Raw genomic sequence first — 21,748 nt, forward strand, 5'->3', positions numbered from 1 at the left:
GGCAGCCACGAGAAAATTAATTTTCCTCTCACTTGACAAGTGGATGAGTGGAAGTCGTCGTGGCAGTTAATTGTATTTTCAATTTAATTAAACCACAACGAAGGTGGAAAATCACGTTTGATGCCGGCTCTTTGATACCTTGGCCAAGTTTAAGTTACGGTTTTCGGTTTCCCCAGGGGAAAACCCAAACGCCCGCTCCTCCTTTATCACCTCATCATCATCATTGTTTTCGCTCTTGTTTGAGCTTCGATCCGGCAAAGTGATGCGGAATCGAAGGACTGAATTGAAAGCAGCGAAGCAATGCGAATTCCCTGAACTGAACTTTCGCATGCATTTTAATTAAAGGCCAACACAAACAAGTGCACACACGCACACAGAGAAGACACACACACACAGATACTGTGGGGAAAGCAATATTATCCGCAAAGTGACAGCAACAACAGCCAGTCAAGTATCATTTTGTTAATTGCTGAAAAAGGGAGCAAAAAAAAAGAGAAAAAAGTCGCACTGGCATTAAAGCAGACAGCAGCAGCTGAATTAAATGTCAGCAAACAAATGGTGGCAGGCTTTTAGGTTTCTGCATCTATTTAATGCCAAGACGCATTTCCGTCAACTCGCGAACTGGGAAGCATTAAGGACATCCCACGCACACGCACACATACGCATATTCATGTTTATGGCATAACTGCGGCTGAATGCGCGAAGTGGGCGGGAAATGGGTGGGCGGTACGGCTCAGGGCCACCGAGGTGGAAGTTTCTGCTCATCGTGTGTTGCCATTGACTTGTTAATGACACTAAACACAAGCGTAAGCACCTTTTTATTGAATAATAAAAGCGCCAGGCTGTCGCCCCACCGGGCTACTGGTTTTTTCTCTTCCCGTTTGCCAACTCCTTTTTCATCTCAGTTGTTTGTTTATCTTGGCCACAAGGACGAAGATTCACTGAGAAAATAAAACATTGCCTTGATTGTGGCTTTTTGGTGCCATGACCAGAAAACTGACTCTTGCTTCTCTTGCTTCATTTCAATGAAATTAGGAACCTCAAATCCGGTAAATTTGTTTTCAGTGTGCACATTTGGTTCGCCCAAAAATATGCAACCTCAAAAGCCTGAATATCTGGCATTGTAACAATCGACAGAAGCTCAGCAATTGACTCATGTGCATATGCATGGAGTACAACAAACGATTCGAGGTTGACCTCGTGCTCCTGTGCAGACATTGTGGATGGGGCATAAAAGCGCGGGTGTGCGTGTGCATGTGCGTGTGTGAGTGGGTGGTGGTGTTGGTGTTGGTGTGTACTTATCACCGCATTTGTCACAGCAGTCGCCACAACATCTGAAACGGCAACAACTACATAGACACAATGGCATTGTGGAGCAGGAGTGAAGAGCACTCGGAATGATAACAGTAAGCGGACGTCACATTGTTTGACAGCTTCACACAAACGGGGGAAGATAGTGGCACGGAGATCCCAAACAATCGGCCACCTAACCACCACCCAGCCCACTCGAATCGCTGTCACTAACACTGCACACTCCGCCACATTGACATGCCACAAAAGATGCTCGCTCAGCTCGAAAACGTCATGAAAATGCAGCCAAAAGTGGCAACAAAGAGCCAAAAGGAAACAAAGGATCCTGGCAAACTCAAGGTCGTTAAACTTGGAGAGTTGAGCTGCCTCTTCTTCGTTCTGTCTGCACGTGTGTATGCAAGTATAGTGCGTACTTTTTGTTAGCATTTTTGGTTGCACAAATTGCAGTCCATTAATCACATGCACTGCCAACCAACTGCGGGATTGTCCATTGAAATAAATCTGGAATCAAATTAGCGCTGCGGGAGCTAGCTTTATGGCAGCTTTTCGCTTTTACGACGGACTCAAAGGACAAAAGTCGGCGTTAAAAATTAAACTGCTTTGTCGGAGTAGGATAAAATCCAATTTGGCGTAAATGAAATCAAATCAAACGCCGGTTTTTATGATGCCCCTTCTTCTACGCTAGCGCTATTCACTAAGAGAAAATGTCATGAACTTAAGTTGGTTTAGATTTTATTAGCGCCAGGACTCGTGGCTCTTGTCTTAGGCAAAATGAAGGACATGAAGTGAGTGAAGAGTGAAGAGCCAGCTGTCATAACTTAATTAGCTGGCGAGTGTCAACGGCCCGATGAAGGGTTGCGCGAATTTAAATTAAGTGAAGAGCGAAAGGCATTTCAAATAATTAATTGTGCGCGGACAGTGGGTTGTGGAGCTTCTGGGGAGCTTAACTGATGGCCCCGCGTAACCGCAAAATCTCATTTGCAAAGTCTTGGCAGTTGAAAGTGCCAGCGATGACGAGCGAAAAAAAGTGGCTCATGCAAATCATTGCCGCTTCGTCTGTTCGTCCTTAGATTGCAAGTTGTCATGACAAACTACACCCCTTGCAGGCCACCACCCCCATTTTTAAGCCGCACATGGCTTCTGACTGATAAGTTCCTATTTACATTCAAATTGCGTATACACCACGTTGCCCTGGCATCATCTTCTTAAAGCCCCTGGCAGGCATTTTAATTTAGATTAGAAAGTACATCCAAAAAGGCTTGAAGATTCCTTAAATAAATTTGTATCATTATCTCCATAAACCCTCTATGTATTTTCCAATAAAGCAATAGGTTTTTAATATTTTTCGTGTGTCCCTTTTACCAAATATCTTCACTGCAATTGGGAAAGCAGCTTAACGCTGCTCATTGCAGCGGAAAAGCTGCAGAGAAGCTGAATTCTATTAGTGGGCAAAATGCTTAGCTAAAGTGGAAGGAGGGAAAGGTTAAGTACGACTTTGAAGGCTGAACAGCCCACAAAAGATGTTGCCAACGAACTAAGACGTCGACTCTCCAATTGGGACATTTTTCACAAATTATTTGCTTTTGTGCTTCAGTTTGGGACGTCGACAACAAAGTTGGGCGGAAAACTCCCTCCTTTTTTTGTACCCACCCAGGATGGCAAACAATGTGCCAGACTGGCCACCTGCTGGTCAGCTACTTTTTGTCCAGTAAGTCTCCCCAGCCTTTTGCTTCTTGTGTATTTTTTACGTCGCCTGCATTTGAAATATTCCTCAAATTGAATTGTTCCCTTTGGAACCGCCGCCATCGCTTTTTGATTATATTTGAGAATTCCTTGCAGGAGCCATTATAATGCTACTCCTAATTGAATTGCATTCAATTGGAGACTCCATTCAGGGAATGGACAAAATTTCCAAGTGGTTGTGAAAGGGAGCCACTCGGACGTATACTTGATTTTCCCTGCCGTGTCTAATTTTCATCTTTCCTTCCTGTATTATTTTCTGTTATTTGTGCTTTGTCATTTCTGACAGCTGCTCCATGGGTGAGAAGTGTTTAGAAGCGTTAAACGCAATTGTTGCTCCTGTCAGGACACTCTCCTCGCATTTTTCTGCTTTGGTGCTTCGGCTTGCCACAAAACAGAATTTCATAATGATAAACACTTTGTGTGGCAGGACACCTTGCCCCACCCCGTCCTCCTCTTAAAGTCTGGCTTTATCAGAGAGTGTCCTTGATGCCAACCAATATTGCAGATGTCTCTTCTGCTAACTGCTGTGCGGAACAATCATTTTTCCCAGAATATATTTTCTTGAAAGTCGATTACTCAAACTTGAATAAGTCTATCACTCACCTATGAAGCTCTTGCGTTTGTTTATTGTGGCCGTGATCTGCGCTGAAACGCCGAAGTCCGCCAGTTTGACATCGCCGTACTCCGTCAACAGGATATTCGCACCCTTGATGTCCCGGTGCATTTTGCCCATGGAGTGCAGGTACTCGAGTCCCTTGAGAGTCTCCCGGCACATGTACGCGATCTGGACTTCGGTGAGGGGACCAGTCACCTGGTAGATGTCCTGCAGACTGCCACCACCACAAAACTCCATGCATATCCAGAGTTTATCCCTGCGCAGGTACGAGCCGTAGTAGGCGATGATGTTCGGGTGGCGGCAGTCCCTCATCATGATGATCTCCTGCTGGATAATCTGTATGTCGTCGGAGGGCTCCAGCTTGATGACCTTGATGGCAGCCAGCTCATTGCTCTGTATTCGTTTCGCCTGCAAGAAATCAGAGAGATTGCCTTGAATCAATACCGATGGTTCTCAAAAACTCAATGAAAATATGGAGATTATGTGGGGGCTGGGGTTGGGGGTTGAGTGCTGTTGGCGGGCTGGAATTTTTGATTGGCTGCACACCTGCAGCATCTGGGGCATCGCCTCTCTGTTCATCTTCATTCATGCAAATATTCCTGCTCGTTTTCAATAAATTTTTAGCGCGCGCACTTGCACATAAAAATGCATTGTAACCACTTCACAATTTGCCATCCAACCCACCAAACAGAAAATGGTCCATAGTATTTGCATAGAACAATCGCCTGCGGGTAAAGTTTTTCCCTCCCAAAATCCCTCATTCCACCAATCCCATTCCCATTGGCAAAACCATATCATCGCCGACGTCATCAAGTGGAAATCTGCGAGTGCCTGCAAGGAATATTAAAAGGTTGCCAGGCAAGACGCCTGAGTTAAGTCGGTTTTATGTTCCATTCTCCCTGTTAGGCAATGAATAATTGTGGAAAATTAATAATAATAATACATGGGAAGAGTTTTCAACAGAAAACTTAAAAATACATAAAGGTACTTTAGGTACTTTTAATCCCAAAGTGTGTATATAAGACTTTAATAGCCCACGTTATCCAGATACAAATTACAATTTACAATAGAAAATAAACTTGAAACAAGATAGAATGCTATAGTCGAGTTCCCCGACTATCAGATACCCGTTACTCAGCTAGTGAAAGTGCAAACGAGAGATTTTAACATTTTCTGGAATATCGGTAGAAATTGGGAAAAAAGTAATAAAATGAAAAAAAAAAACTTTAAAATTTTTTGAAAGTGTGGGCGTAAGAAAACAAACTTGCGTCTGTCTTTGGAACCTGTATGCCTAACCTCAACATTCTAGCTTTTGTAGTTCCTGGGATCGAGCCGTTCATACGGACACGGCCATTCGACCCGGCTATTGATCCTGATCTAGAAAATATATACTTTATATGGTCGAAAACGTTTCCTTTCGCCTGTGACATACTTTTCAACGAATCTAGTATACCCTTTTACTCTACGAGTAACGGGTGTAAAAATGGGGATATTAGCCATTTAAGATAAGTAAAAATTTTCGAATAAAGTCTTACATGAAATATGAATTGTAGAACGAAATGCCTAAAGCACCACGATTATAGGCGGCAAAGTACTAGGCTTTCAGTACTGTTAGTATATCTGATCATTAGGCCCAAATGTAATTTGGTCAGGATGCAGCCACTGTGACCAGTAGATTCCATTTAAGACTGCAATAATTCCGCCACGGTTCGCATCGTTTGTGTTTGAGCCCAATAGGGGAGGGGGAAGTGTGGGGAGGGGAGGGATGGCTGGTCCTTGGAGGACATGAAGTTGAAACTGCACAGACTGAGTAAGAGATACACCCACGCAGGGACAACAATGCATGTGGCATCCACTTTCAGCCCTTCACCTGCCATCCGGCTACCTTTATCCTTGACGGCCGTGTACTGGTGTACGTGTACACGATTCCACCATTTATCCCTGCGTCATGTACTTTATACGCCCACGCCACTTTCTCCTCCGTTCGCCATCTCCACCGCCCTTTTTGGGCTTTCTCCGGCTTTCCTCCTCCGCAGTGCTCTTATTTTTATTTTCGTTGCATTTATTATTCAATGCGGTAGCTCCAGCTCGCTTGTTTGTCTTCCCTGTGCAAAAGTGTGTGTTATTTTTTGCAATGATATCTTGCTCGACTTAATGAAGATAAAGCGATTTTATTGCACTGCAGCAGCTTCAATCGAGCTTAGTTTGTTTATTTTGCCTTGCTTTTTTCGCAGCTGATTGCTTGTCCTTGCTTTTCTGTACATCGTTTTCCATTTGCTTGTCCTGCAGCAGCATTGTTGCATTTTTGATGTTTTTATTGCAATCTGGGCTGGCTTCCAAAATGCTATGCCATACTTTATCGCAGCAGGTCCTCCATGTCCTGCCGCCCTCCATCTCTGCCTGTGTGGCATTCCCTTCTCTGCCTGATTTCCCCATTCCAGTTGACAGGCGGCCATCGTCGGCTTTTCTTGTTACTCATCTTGTTTATGGTAAATAAATTATGCGTGATTTTTAGACAAGTTCCCTGCGGCTGCCGGAGCACAAAGATGAAAATGAAATGTGTTGAGGCAGCAGGCTGGAAATGCGGAAAGGGGAGCGGCGGAAAACTGCCCCGCCCCCAATCCGTTTCGCCCCCGCCCCACCAGCTGCGGTAAGCATAAAAAGCTGCTGATATGCACAAGCCAAAAAGGCAAAGGAGCTGCTGCTGCTGCTGCTGCTTCTGCTTCTGGTTCTACTTCTGGGCTTCTGCTTCGATGGCTCGAAAGGAAGCGAGCACAGCACATCCTGCCATCCTGCTATCCAACTATTCTGCCATTCCACCATCCTGCCAGTCCCGGAGCCCAAGAAGCAGATATGCAGCATCAACAAATTTATAATGAGCTGCGCCAGCGTCAACGTCTTCGCCCACATTTTGGCTGGATTTGCCCGGCGCAAAGTGCAGTGCTGCATCGCCTCAAAAGTCATGGCAAACAAACTTTTAATGACTTATTTGGGGTTCAGTTACAGGAGTCAAGCGGCGATTGATTCCGGCCGCACTTGACGTATTTATTTTAATTAAATGTGCATTAAATCATTGTCCGAGGGTCGTTAAGGAGTCAATGCAATGCGGTAATTATTATGGCACTGTGTATGTGTAGGGAAGAGCAAATTTGCGCTGTAATGTATGCTACACTTTTCGCGCAAGCCGAGCTGTAAGCAATCAATGAGGATCATCAGCGGGTGGGTGGCAAGTTGGGCGGCTGCATGGCTACGCCATTTCCTGTGTATGTGTGTGTCCGGCATGTAATCGTTACAATTTCCGACATATGCTCATATGCATGAGCAGGCCAGCGGTCCCAGGAGCAGAGTTCTCCTTGCTCTTACCCTTTCGCTCCCTCCTTTGCGGCTTTTCGCATTGGGTAAAAGGGTTTACTGCTCCACGGCATCCTGATTCGCCCTTCCGCTGACCGCCCTACTTTTCACATTATGTCTGTAATGGATATCACGCGTTAAGCCGGAATTTTTCATCCTGCATTGTTTGCTAATTGCATGGGCAGACGAAAAAGTGTAATGTTTATAAGCCCCGAACTTAACGTTCCAGCACATGTCCAGTACTCAAAAACTCGTTTTCTCCGCAATTGCGATTACTCTACAATATTATTAAATTAAATAATCTGTTAAATCTGCTTCAACTTTTGTTTACGTAACTTTTTACGTCAGTTCACAAAATGGGATCCCCCATATATTATAATGGGTATTTAAATTGTACATCTTCGTCACGTGTAATAAATAATATGGAATTTTAAGCCATTGATTTCATTCGAATTAAATATATGCGGACTTTTATGAGTCATTTAAGGCTTAATAAGGTTTTTGTGACTTAAACAATGTGGGTTATATTTATATTCATATTCAAGAAAGGTATTGTAAATTATTTTTAAATACAAAATATTAAATGGTAGAATTATGTATAAATTAATGGGATCTCGTACAACTTTCTTCATTGTTGAATTTAATTTCAAATTTTATTTTTTTTATTATTTTTGTTTTTTATACCCCACTATATAAGGTCGGTTTTAACACATTTCTATCAAAAAGGTAAAAAGCGAGGAACTCCGTAATAGTGGATGTTTGCAGAGGTGGGTCATTGGCCACTGGACACGCAGGCTTAATTTCATTTCAGAGCTTTCACGGTAAAATTAATTTAGCGGACCAAAATGTAAAGAGCTTAAAATTGTACAGCTCAAAATTGTGCACGTCTCTGTCTCCTCCCCTTCGACCTCATTCATTTGTTTTGCATTTGACGGAAATAATTTATGATTTAATTCGAGAAAAGGTCGCGCTGCTGCCAGCACCAAATTGCGATCTTAATTCAATTTGCCCGGAAATTTAAATGCACTTTGCTCTTGCTCACGTACAATTGAAATTGAATTACATTATTGATCGGCCATCTCAGTCCCCAAATTTCACACTCCTCCATAAACGAACACTTGATGCCGGACAGAGCACTTGAGATACTTTTTTTTGAGCGACTCAGATAGCTCAAATTAGCCTCTCGAGTTTATCGATGAGCTCGCAATTTCCCAGCAATTTTCACGCAATGCCAAGAGCACAAAAAATTTCATGGCCAGGGGAATATCTCAAGTGGCTCTGGGGGTCTGGGGGTCTGGGTCATTGGCAAGGGACAACGCTGGCATCTCGTCCAGCGTTTTTCAGCTGGCCGGGAATGCGGAACACCAGGCGGCACAATAAATGGGCGGGAAATTGAACAAATTTGTCACTCGGCGAGACAATGGGATAATGGTTCAAGGGCTGACCAAAAAATATGCGGCAATCAATCAATCAAAATGCCCAATCGATATTGGATGAGCCTCCGCAGTATATGTGTGCTCGAAATGATGAGCCAAACTACACAGGAAACAATATAAGTAACCATACAAGTCGCATTAAGTATTGAAACATTTTGTATAGGAAAGTATCTATCTAGTCATGATCCTATGTCGATATCACTGGAACCATGTTCACTAGTTTATGTCACTGAATAGCGTGTGCACATAACTTTATTGAGATGAACGCATTTGAGGACATATGTTGTTAAAATCACGACTTGATTCTGATTCAGACTGACGTTGCTCACTTCGTGGATAAATCCGTTTCTACAGAATTCGGTTATTTGTTCCAGGGACTATCCCAACTGATTCAACATTGCGAGCAATAAAGATAAAATTGTGCAATATTTCCATGAAGCGCACAAATTCAGTGTTTGCCGGTGGCACGCCCACATCAACGCCTCCGCCCACGCCAAATATAGCACCCTCTTCATTCTCTTTTCGTTCTCTTTTTGTTTTGGTTTCTTCCGCAGCTTATTTGGGGAAAGCTTCTTTCACTGATGTTTTCTGTTTTCCGATTTCGGCTCCCCATTTGCCACATGTACGAGTACTTTCCGCCGCAAATATTTGCCATTTTTCGCTGTCGGTTTTGTCGGTTAATGCGGGCATTATGTCAGCTTTCCAAATTGTTTATTCGAGCATTTGGAATGGAGTGGGTTGTGCTCCAAGCTCCAAGCGCCCCCACTTTCCCGGCTGGGTGGTAATGAACCAAAAGTTCTTTGTGCGGCATTTGAACCCCGCATGAGCCCCAAATGCATGCGCAAAAAATGCAGCTAAATATGCCTTTGGTTTAATTGCGAGATAATCCACATTCGGCCTTCTGTTTAGCTTGCCGCCATGAAATATGCAAACTCTTATCGCTGACACTCAATAAACAGTTCAAAACCACACGGCGCGGAAAATGAAACGAAAATATGTGGGGAAAACGATGGTCTCCGCCTGCTGCCATGCGATAATGTGTATAATGAGCGTACACTTAAACGGGGCGCCAGATAAAAACGAGTTAAATGTGACGCAGAAAACCAGACACTGAAAAGAGACAGGCGAGCGCGAAAAGGGGAGACAGAAGGTGAGGCCTGCAGACAGACAACAAAGATAAAATTGGAGGCAGCCAGAAAAAAGGGGGGAAATGGGGCAGCACAGGAACAAAACTGCCAGAGTAGTAATGAGCAAAATGTCCAGTTAACCCCCGTTCAGCTGAGTGCTTTGAACCCTTTGGCAGGGTCATTAGCAAGGGTGTGCCATCCCCGCTCTTCAGAACCCCACATGTCCATGTCTCTGCATCACCCACGTGACTTCGCGTTATTAGATCCATTATTGTTTATGATTTGCATGTGAGCAGCCAACCCAATGCGAAAATGCGAGCCAACGAGCAGACGCAGCTGCCATATTTATATTCCACTTAAAGGCTTAGGAACAGGGTTTTTTTTCGAGATGGAAGGAGCTGGGGTACAAAATAAATGTATTGTTCTATGAGTAATTTTGCCATTACATTGAATTCCTTTCAAAAAATATATACACACTTTTTGTAAGGCCTGAAACCTATGAGACAGTGTTTGAAAGCATATTTAAAGCTTGAATTCAAGTATTCCTTTCAGTTAGCAATATTTGAATATTAAAACTTCTGGCTGTTTTTGTTTAGTGCATACAGTGGGTCACGTAGAACTAACAATGTGGATATTAATGGCGAAATGGCTTTTCACTGCAACGAAATGTAACTGACTCGGACATGAGTTTTCCATTCAGTCACATGCAAGTCCTTCAAACTGTTGTCCTGGTCAGTGGGGCAATCTGTGCACCCCTCGGAACCCTTGCCCCTTAACCCATCCACGCCCCTGGCTGTGCTCCACTTTGAGCGTCTCTTGATTAACCGTTTCACAGTTATTAATGGCTTCTACAGTCGCCGTCTTTTTCCGTTTCTGCAGCTCGTTTACAGTGTGTTCTGTGTTCTGAGTTTTGTGTTTATGTGTCACATGGTGTACATCTGCCCTCTCACTCGTCTTCTCTCTTTCCCGCACTCGTGCAGCAGCAGTTCAAACAACTTTGGTTTGCTTAAAGCGGTCCCTACATTCTTCCACTGCCATTTTGTTGGTATGCTGACCCACAGCAAGCGTATGTGCACGGGAAAAAATTTCGTCGTTTTTTCGAATTTTAAAACGAGTATTTACTAGTTGAAATTGAAGAGTTAATATAATCTATAGCAATTCCGGAAAGGAAATACGTTGCACACACTTTTATGAGGTAATTAGGAACCCAGTGATATAGCAAGCTTTTGCAAATTTACAATTGATTTTTTCTAGTGCATCTACTTTGTATCTCAGCCAGTTCTCCACCCGCCACGTCCAGCTCGTGCTATTTGCTTTTAATTTCCACCATTTCTGCACATCATTCTCGACGACCTCATCGCCGCCATCCATCTACCATCCACCATTCACCATTAGAGCCGGGGCAGCCGGGGCATCCGGGGCATCCGCGGCATCCGGGGCCTCATCTTTGAACTGGTGGGCGTCTCAATCTCATATATTAGGGCTAATATTCCGCTGCGTTTGCCGCCGTTGGACGGAATGTTTGTTTGGCTCGCGTCGGTCAACAGGTTCAAAATTAGCGCTTTAATTTCATTTCGAGAGCTTTGCTCATAAATTTCAATAAGTGCCTGAGCTCGGCCTTTCAACGAGTGGGCGAGGGAGAGGCACAAAAAAAGACCCTCTTCCTCGGCCATCGAGTCTTCGGGCAGAGAAAATGCTAATTGAAAATACAATATCATTTAAATTTAAATTAGTTCTCGAACAAGGTCGAAAATGCCACTCACGAGGGGAGGTTCAACTTTTATCGCCACTCGGGTGAAGGTCAGAGAGGGAAAACCCATCATCATCCAATGTTTCTCTGTATCTATTGCACTTGTCATAACACAGGCACATCACGTATACGCCGAGTGTGCGGTTGCCAGCAAGCAAAACCTTTTTGCCGTTTTACGCCCACTTGCACCTGCCGTTAGTTATCAGAATAAAAGTTTATCATTGCCCAGACCGCCCCTTCGGGGGCGCCACAAAATTTTTAACGAACTGGTTTATGCATGAGCTACTTTTGTCGTCCAACATTATGCATTGACAACATGTGGGGAGGCATTGGGTTGTAGGCCGACAACCTTAACCGACATATGCGGAAAGTACACGTGGAAAAATACATTTAAAGCGGTCACCCATTGGGTAGCAATCAACTAATATGAATAACTTGAACTTAATAACTTGAAGAGCACTTGGGGTTTATTTACTTGTAAGCCCCGTCACTTAAGCATTGAGTGAAAGGATAGCCAGTAAATATCCCTATTCCTTGCTTACAATGAGTAACTGATATTACAATTTATCTCCTTTTGTCATTCTAGGCCAGCATATATGTAAGCTCGTCTAAGTTTCGCCTAAAAAATATAAAACTGTGTCATTCCTCCCCACTCAAGTGTTTATGTTTTCGTTTTCTGGTTTCCAAGAGGATTTTTGTGTTTTCTTTAACTATTTTCTTGAAGGATGTTCGCTCACCTTTCAACTCGCTGCATAAATGCATGAGCTTCGTGGGATTCTGCGGATGGGAATGGGATAGGGTGTCCAAAGTGAACCCTTCACCTGCACCTCATTAAGTCAGTCAGCCAAAGTTGTCGCACATTTTGCATTCAGCTAAACTAATTTGCTCTGGTCGAGTGCCACGCCCCCCTGTGTCAACTCACTAGTGTGACACCTCAAGCACATACTCACACTCACACACACACACACACACTCACACCCCTGGGGAGAAAACACAAGAAACTTTACAGGTGACAGCCGACCCGGGAAGAAGAAGAAGAAGAAGGTGCCTGGCCAGGACGATAGTTAAAACAGATTCAAGTGGCTCAGTTTTGTTGCATGAATTAAAGTTTGCCCTCCTCCGCTGCGCCACGCCCCCTCCATCTGCTAGGCTAAGTGTTGCCGGCTTTTAGGCGAAGTCCCGCCGGATGTCCGTTTCTATAGCGAATTCGTGTTGCGACTACGAATTAAGTGAAGGGGCACAGAGAAAGCTGTAATGGAGGTGGGGCTCGCAGCGAAATGCGACGCAAAATAACACTTTTTTTTATTACAGCTGAAAGAGCTTAGAGATCCGCCTCCTCTAGCTTTTTGTAGCATCCACGCTGAAAATTGCTATCCATTTCTCTTCAGCTTTACGAGCAGCTGGTTCGATGGTACAAGGTGGCGTATGATTCATTTTTGCGTGTGTTTCGATTTTTAAAGGGAGGTATAATTGGGGGCTGGGCATTAAAGGGTGGCGAGTACAAATTTCCCTTTTAGCGCCAACATTTTTGCGGGCCATAAAAGAAAAATCGAGCTGGCGTATTTAAAATGGAAGCCAAACGTGAAATGGATGATTAGCTGTGCGAAAATTCATTTGGCCATAAAAAGCGTTCACTGAGCTCGGGCAAATGAAATAAAAATGGCTTCAAGAATTCGCATTTCATTAAAAATTATAATAAAACATTATCTGAACGCTGTTTGAGTATGTGCATAATGAATTTTAAATTGTAATTGAACATATTTATTGAATGATTTTTATTTGCAACCGCATGCGATTTAAAGACTCTTTATTAACCAAATATAGTGTGATTTTCTTTATGAACAAAAATTAATTTAAAAAACATCGTTTGAATTGTGTTTAGTAAATTCGTTACCCATATATGAAAGCTAGCTCTTGTATTACTCGAACAAAAGGTTAATAGGGAATTTACATAAATGTGTAAAGGCATCTTGTAATTTATTAACCATTTAGCAGATTGGTTTAGCTTGTATTATGAGAAATCTAAGGAGCATTAACTACCCTTGATGCTGGGAACCAATCGACGCTGTTTCCTGTTTCAAATCTTGGGGTAAGCCCCAACCCCTAAGCTTTTGGGTCCATTTGGCAGCGTCCAGGTTCAATTAGACGGCAAATTAGACTACGGCAGGCAAGGGACAAATGAAATCGCTGACCCCAAATCCTGGCCACGCACGCAACAATCCAAGAGGCTGCAGGATATGGCCGAGGATTAGGACTGAGCCTGGGTCCAGACTGAAACCGATGCCAAGAAATGTGCGTGGGAAATGGAAATGGATAGCGAGACTAAAAGGAACGTGTGTATGTGTGGTTGCCCAGAAGGTGTTTCTTGTTTTTTGGATTGCCTGCCTTTGAGCCAGCTTTCCTTATGCCCAATGCAAGGCTAACATTACCGATGTGACAGGCATATGGCCAGGAGTACGGTCACGATTCCACAGGATAATCATGTAAATTAAATTATGCTTTTCCCATGCATATTAAACTACAAATCGCACGAGGATTACGCCGCCAAGAAAATCCAACTGGCGCACAAAATAAATGTGTCCCCAGAAGAAGGTCGACGACTTAGAAGCCAACAAGCACTCTAATGAAAATGCTTAAGCGAGAGCTCTTGGGGGTTTCGTCAACTTGTTGGCCCCCCAGGCAGCGCCGTCTTTTGTCATGACGTTGATGGAATTAAAATAATTTCTCTTGGCAATTTTCCGCGTTTCCCTTGCGTTCACCTCTGCTAGCTAAATTGTGGCTTTTCCGTCTGCTGCGGCACCTGAGTGTCTGTGCTTAACCCACTCGCGCCCCCCGTTCACCTTAACACTCCGCTGTGCCGCAGATGCTACGCCCATTTTCCTGATTCAACAACTATCAGCTGCGATTGAACGACTTGATGGTGATGAGGTTGTGACTGAGAATTTGCGACACTGTCGCGTGCTACTGGATTCCAATACACAAGAAAAAATACAGGTAAGTATGTTTGGGTAACGCAGTACGCAAACTTAAATGTGCACATAATTTAAACGGCCAACAAATCCTCTCTTTAGTTAACAAATAATATCATATATTAAGATTTTTAAAACTATTTTTTGTTTAAAATGTTCACTTTTTGCTTGCCATGTGCACTTTATCTGTTTGCGAGTGGCGTGGCTGAAAATAGCGTGGAATGGCAACAATAATGTGAACGGGAAAACAGGGAACGGGCTAAAAACAGCCCGCGATGCGTTTGCGGTCAGCTACAAAAATAGCAGGAGAATAGCAGGCAGCGGGCAAAAAGTGACGTCCTGGGCCGACTGAAGGAATTGGGTCAACTGCAACCGCCAGTTGGCGGCAGCTGCGGTTGCATAAACTCCACGCTCCCAGCTCGTCCGACTGCCATGGAGGGGGTTAAACAAGAGGGCTGGGTACGAATTTATCACCTCCATTGCATAAATTGATAAGCAATTTCCAGCAGCTGACGCGGAGGAAGCAAGTTCAATGCAATTGCCGCACGGGAAATACAAAATACGCCATAAATTTCCAGCTAATAAAGCAAAGTGCAAAGGGAAAGGAACCGGGAATCGGGAATCGGGCGGATTGAGTAGCCTGACCAAATGAAATATTCATGGGCTGGGGGTAACTGGACCATCGCATCGTTCCACCTGATGACAGTGTGGCGGAAATTTAATTTATTTACCGCCCCACCAATCGACAGCAGCCGTGTCGAATGTATCTTGCAGATACACATTGCCGCTCATTGAGTGCCTGGCCTATTACTTATTTTTTATCGGCGCCATGCCAAGTCGCAATTTGTCCGCGTTGTAATCATCAATCGCAGACTGATGGCCAGAGGAGTCACCACCAATCAATTGCTATAATCATAAATGGCTTATCAAGACAACGAGACGAGCGGGGAAATGGGGAATTTGTCTGGTCCTACGCATTGCCAATATACGTATTTCGCTCAGACATTGACACACGCCTGACTGGATGAGTGAGCTTCTGAGGACACTGAAGAGCAGCAAGCCTTGGCCTCCTGGTCTTCTTCCTCGTGCCTTTCAGCTGCCCATCAGCAGTCTTCCGAGCATTGCAAATGTGTTAAAGTCTCAAGGATTTCGTGTACTTCTCGGAAAAACGCAAAGCGAGCAACGGAAAATCTCAGCCAAAGTGAAAGCCAAGACATGACACAGCTAGTTTGAGTGCTGCTGCACTCGAAAGTTTGGCCCATAAGAAATTCTCTTTCCGAGAAGAATTGCATTTCCAGTTCCAAGTCCTTATTCGCAGAACACTTTAAGACTTTTAAACAAAAGCTGCTTTAATATTAAACTATTTTCGATAGATTGTTTTTTTGATAGATTGAAAGTGAGCAATTTCATGCGATTTTAAATCGAATTTTCCAGTTTTCGCACACATTTTGTTCGAGTGTGGCTTTTCCTATCATCCATCCATCGATGTGTTTGTCATCCTCCTCAGGCGCAATCAGTTTCAAATTTTGCGTAGTTTACTTTTTACATTTCAAGCTGAAAATTGCACAACCTGCGGGGAGCCGAGGAGTGGTGGGAGTAGAACCAGCCGCCGGGAATTTCTCCGGGGAAACTATCCGGCAGTAATCGATGGAGTGAGACACTGGGGGTGAAGGGATGTCGAAGTCATTGGCGGCGCTCTGCGGGAGATGTTTGTCGTGCACTTGCAAATCGAATTTATGGCCAGGGGACTGAAATGGATGTGCTTCAAGGATCTCCAAGGTGCGAAGGCAGCAGGAGCGGCATTCGCATTAGCCGGCCATGGTGCAGCTGCTCCCAAACGAAGCGATATCCTATCGCCCACATCCAACATCCGCATCGAAGGCAATTTGGCTCCATCGTTTTTAAACTTTCGCTAAATTGAATTTTTTATTACGTAAATATTGGAGTAGCTGCGAGTCATTGTGCGCCCCACTCTCTCCTTTCTCCTTCGGCTATCCCTATTCTACTTTCTCGCGTACTTTCTCCCCGTCTCCTAGTGTCCGACATTTGCCTTTTGCTCTTTCGCCTTGCCAAGGATTTTCGCACGAACGCCCACGACAAAGTGCTGGCGCCAAAAAGTATGCTATAATATTTAAAGCTCACGCAAGCAAGCGAGTTCTACTTGTCTGCTTTTTTCTTCGCGGCGAGTGAATAAAAGATGCGAAAAAATATTGGAGCATTAAAGAAGCATCTTCACTAAACTTTAATATAATCAGTTTCAATTATTACCTTAAATATGCTAAGATAAGCAATGTGCAAAGGTATGTAACCATATTATTCAAATGACAAGTATATTTCTCAGCACACTTTTAGACACCTAACTCAATTTGTTCAAAGGCCATGCTTGGAAAATTCCAATTGAAAGGTATATATTATTTTTTCTGTGTGTATTTTCTCCTTGCGCGACTTTGTGCGATTTTTATTGGCTAGCAAAGTAGCACCAGAGCACGCAGCTATATGATGAATAATAGAAAAGGATTGCCCAAACCAGTAAAATGTAATAGTAGAAACGTCGACCTTTGCCATCAGATGGCAGTTCAATTAATCGCAAGCCCGGAATACCCGCAATATTCAGTGGTTTCCCGTGGCCAGGCAAGATAAATTTATTTATTTATAAATGCGCTTATCTCGACTGTCCGACCCAGAGAAATGCCTTTGATTTATGGGCCAGCTATTTGTTTCCTTTCTTTTTTTGCAACAAAGAAACCAGACAAATATTAAGGGGTTGTAGCCAAAGCGAAAGAAGCAACATTACTTTTCACACATTCGACTAAGCAGTAGGTCCATTTGCGAAGCGAAAGCCTCCAATTAAATGGGAATGCACATCATCAGTATCGAAGTATCCACGTCATTATCGTTCCCATTGATGGGACCATCGTTCCATCGATTTTTATGCTGATTATCTGGCGCTCATTCGCCCTTCTCTGCTTGGGATTTTCCAAACAATTGAGCCAATATTCTAATTATTTTCACTGCTCGCAGATTTGGCACAGAGAATCAAGCGATAAAACGCGTGCGAACTCAAGAGCGGAAAATGTGAAGAGGAAAAGTGGAAAGCTGAAGTGAACAAAGCAAACGGGAGAGAAATTAGTTTGTCGACAAGACTTGATTGAGATTGAGATTGAGTTGGTTTTTCGATGGAGTGCCACATATACGAGTATACAGCCCATAGCCCTTCAAAAATGAACTGAATAACTGCTGAAAGTCATCGTTATGGAAAGCATAACACACACTCATTCTTATTCTGATTTGGATTGTTATTCTGATTCGCTCCCATCAAGTTACGTTTACTACTCTAGTTTTGAGGAGTTTGCCCAGATTGCTGCACATTTCTTGCATATTTCATGACCCTTTTGTGCCTCGGAAAAATAATGAATTTTTCTCGCTCTTCGCTGCTGTTGCTGCTGATGTTTTAGTGCATTTTTTAGATCTGTTGGCCACTTTTATTTTTGCTTTTCCCGATTTTCCACCGCTGGGCGCTGGGCGTTGGACCCTTAGCGTTTGTTCCCCAATTTTCCATTTTCCACCCCGGCCGCCGCCATTTCCCATTGTCCGTTTGCAGTTTCCTGCTGACTCCGCCATCGACGGTGGGTGTCCCCAGTCGCCAGCGGGAAAATTGCAATTTAATTAAGCTGCTCGACTGCTCAGTTTACTATCCACGCCCCGGCAAATTCCCCACTTTACCATGCAATTTTTCGGGTCGCAGTTCAAATAATTTGGATCGTCGAATTTGCCGCCTTTGAAGTGCATAATTAAAAGCAGACTCTAAACTGGAAACTCGCTAGAGGACAGTCTGGAATGGCCCCAAGTCCACTTTGATGTTTTCAGCTTACCTGTAACGATAGGAAAAATTGTGGAAAATTTGATTTTAGTTGTTTTTACTTATCCGTTGCACGATAACTTTTCTAATAAGCTGGGTAATGGTTTAGGGACGAGGGGCTCTTAAGGTAACATATTTGCCAATTTGGCTTGGAGTTGGCTTAATATTATTCCATTACGGCAAAACAATTTCGTCGGATTTCCTCGACTCTCCATGGATTTACCAGAATTTCAAAGTATTTCTTACAGACATTTCGCGCTGTTCATCAAGTGTCTGAATACGTTCCCCCTTTTTCCCATCCATCACAGCACATACATCGACCTTTTGCATATTTTTCTCGCTTCGATTTCAATATAAACAAATTTGATTTCATAGTCTCTCCACTCGTGGAATAAGAAATAAAGAAAAACATTGAGGCACAACCAACCAACTGTTTGTTTACGCTGCGCGCATTTTATTTTTGGATGAGTGGAAAAAAAAAGCGCAGAACGAATCACAACGTATGTAGTTCAGATAAATTCTTGGCTCTTTTTTCCCGGTATGTGTTTGAACGCATTTCTCGCATTGCTCGCCATATGTTGAGCCTCAAATGATTGCGAGTTCCATAAATGCCATCCATCCATCCATTCATTCATCCAGACTTCAACTTTAATGTGTTGTGCTCATCATGAGCGAAAAGTTTCAGTGGGACATCATACTAATCGATGCTCCAGGGAGCGGCACTTAAACCACTTAAAAACTTTAAATTGTCTTATCGGTCGGCAGCAGCGATAGAAACAAATTCAGCAGACAGCAACAAAAACTAGCCTCAATTTCAATATACGTTCAAATAAAGGGTATGAAGTGGAAAAACCGCAGAAACTTGTTCGCCCCAAAGTATGCAACACACAAAGGGGATTATCCTGTTTGTATGTTAGTTAGAGATGAGCACGTGACTTGTTGGCACTAAGTGTTCCTAACATAGCGACAAATTAACTTGAAAAACTCTTAAATTACGGATAATGAAACCTTATTACAAGGGAGTTAGATACATACATATATGAAAGGCAAAATAGGGACATCAGTTTTCCCACGCACGCTGTCACCTCTATCGTGCGTGTTTAGTTTGCAAGCAATTGAGAAAATTAGTACAAATGGCCATTCCAGACGAGCAAAAAACAATCTACAAAAAAATAGAGCGAACAAAGCTGAAAAACTGGGTTTAAAATGAATGGACAGCGGGAATTGGACAGCGGAAAACTCGCAAAAATGTCATTTGAAAGTGTCCACAAACGGGAATACCCGCCATTGTGAAAAGCCAACCAATTTTGGGGAATAGACGATGGGATTGGGGTAAAAACCAGCTGAAACAAAGAACTAACGCCACCACAGAACAGACAGAAACTGACTGAGTTTTTCACCCGTTCTCCGTCGCTTCATCCCTATCTCGCAAATGATGACAAATCACACACACAGACTCATGTAAATAAAGTTATTCTGTGGCGAAATTAGAACAACGCTGTGGAAATTGGGACTAAAGTGTTGCACTTAATTACATTGGGACCACAATCATCAGAAGATACAATTCTATCCAGCGATTCTATTGCAACTCACAAAAAAGTACTTGTGGGTACTAAAAATGCAATGAACAAGTTTTCGATTGCTTTCGAATGAGAAATAAAGGTTGAGTGCAGAACGCTAATATATCTGCAAACTTCAGCTAAGCTGTATCTTTCAAGTACTGAATGACTTGGAAAGCATTATATTATGCATTTCCAGGATCTATTGTTTCCGTTCAGGAGTTCATCGTCCTTGCCATCAATTAGAGTAGGAAAAAGTTTCAAGTCCTAGCCAACAATATTCATTGCTCAAATGCACTGCAAAAAAATAGTTTCGATTAAAACTATGATAAAATATACATAATATACATACTTAAAAATGTAGACATGCTGAAAATATGTATGTTTAAGAACAAAGTATAAAAACTGCACCTATTTTTTCTCTTCAATACATTTATACAGCTTTAAATGTACACAAAAGGTAATTTTTTCTCGTCGGAATGGACTTGTTTAATTTAAATATTATGTACTCTTTTCTGAGTATAACTCCCATTGCCGTTCACCTATGGCAGACGGTAGTTTCTGCTCCTCGGGAGGCACCATTGTTATTGGCATGCGGAGGAGCTGGGCTTGCGTGCTAAATTACCTTCCTGGCCAGCAGGACGCGGATTTCCTGTTCCATTTTCTGGGGCTTGTCTAGCGGGGCGCTTCGTTTGCGTTATTAATACAGTTCCGTTCTAACCCATTTTGTGTTCGGGCACGAGAAATAGTGGCTTCTCCGCCATTTCTGTCTTTATCGATTTTAGCATTTCATCGTTTTTTTCTCTGTTTTTCAAGACACCCTCAGTGCTCGTAAATTATGCAACCTAGCGGTGAGCAGCTCGCATGATATTGTGGCCCACAACCCAGATTTACGGCCACCAACTGTCCAGACTGGCAATTAAAACTTACGCTTCCGCCTCGGGGCGTTCGCTTTGATGGCCGGACGGATGGAGTTCCAAGGGCCTCGGATCAGGAGTCGCATCAATCAAATTATACCTTTGAGCCGGGCCAACTTTGTCGAGCCGATTTTCCCAATTAGCGCAAACAGCGTAGAGTCCTTGCCCGGTAGCCTCCTCAGCCGATTAGGCCAGACAGTTTGAAATGGGCCCCCAAAAAGTTGCAGATTTAATTAGACCGAATTTAAAATTCAATGAGTGTAACTTTTTTCGCTTACATAAAACGAAAATCAAAGCTGTGCTGGTCTAAATTCATGTATGCAATTTCTTTTTACACGCCAAAAAATTTAGGATACTCTTATTCATATAAAATGAATTGCATAAACAATACTAATTCCGCATAAAATACGTAAAGTACTATTTATATATTTGCAGTAAATAAATTAGTTCCAGACTGGAAATATTTGTTTTTTCACATAATGAGTTTTCTTGGAATCAACAGGGAAATTAGTGGCAAATTGTGGAAAAACGAATCGCGGAAAGAAAAACAAACCAGTTGAAAAAGCAGAGCGGAAACCTCCTAAACGAAAATGGGAAAGGAAAAATAGCAAGAGGAGTAAATTAATTTCGGCGGTGAAGGATTTTCCAGTCACTCTCTCTCTCTCTCTCTTCGTGTCTGTTTTCAGCCTTTGTGAGTGGACCTGGTCAGAAGGACTTCGAGGCTGGCCACAAGCTCCTGGTCGCCCTAATTGCCCCGAAAAGAGGAAAGGAGGGGAAATTGCATGGCGGAAATGGAAAATGAAGCACAAGAAGCGAGCTGTAATGAGTTCGATGAAAGGATCTCGCGGCGACTCTTTAATTGAACCCGCTTGCTCCTCTCTTTCTGTCTCTCATGGTAACTCTTTGCAATTTGTCAACGTTTCTGGTGGCAATTTCCGCCTCATGCCTTGCTGGCTTATGCCTTTCGATCATCGTGAGCCTTTTAAACTAATTGAGTTCATGTTTTATTAATTGCCCGGCTCAAAGGAGCAGTCAACCGGGTCCAGACACGCTTTTCCGGCTACGGCATGGTCTCGTAAATAAACGATTAGCAAAAGGGACACACACGCA

At 43.2% G+C, this 21,748-nt stretch overlaps 1 protein-coding gene across 10 annotated transcripts in view; it reads right to left on the minus strand.

Annotated features, from left to right (window-relative positions):
• Positions 1-21,748, minus strand: part of LOC6547099 (mitogen-activated protein kinase kinase kinase kinase 5) — a 48,147-nt gene that overhangs the window by 11,118 nt on the left and 15,281 nt on the right. For all 10 annotated transcript variants that reach the window (XM_026980086.1, XM_026980084.1, XM_015156693.2 and 7 more), the window contains exon 3: positions 3,658-4,078. In XM_026980086.1, coding sequence (XP_026835887.1) covers positions 3,658-4,078 — 421 coding nt within the window. The remainder of the gene's footprint in view (positions 1-3,657; positions 4,079-21,748) is intronic.

The sequence above is a fragment of the Drosophila erecta genome, unplaced genomic scaffold (assembly GCF_003286155.1).
Source record: "Drosophila erecta strain 14021-0224.00,06,07 unplaced genomic scaffold, DereRS2 tig00000092-arrow-pilon, whole genome shotgun sequence".
NCBI lineage: Eukaryota > Metazoa > Arthropoda > Insecta > Diptera > Drosophilidae > Drosophila > Drosophila erecta.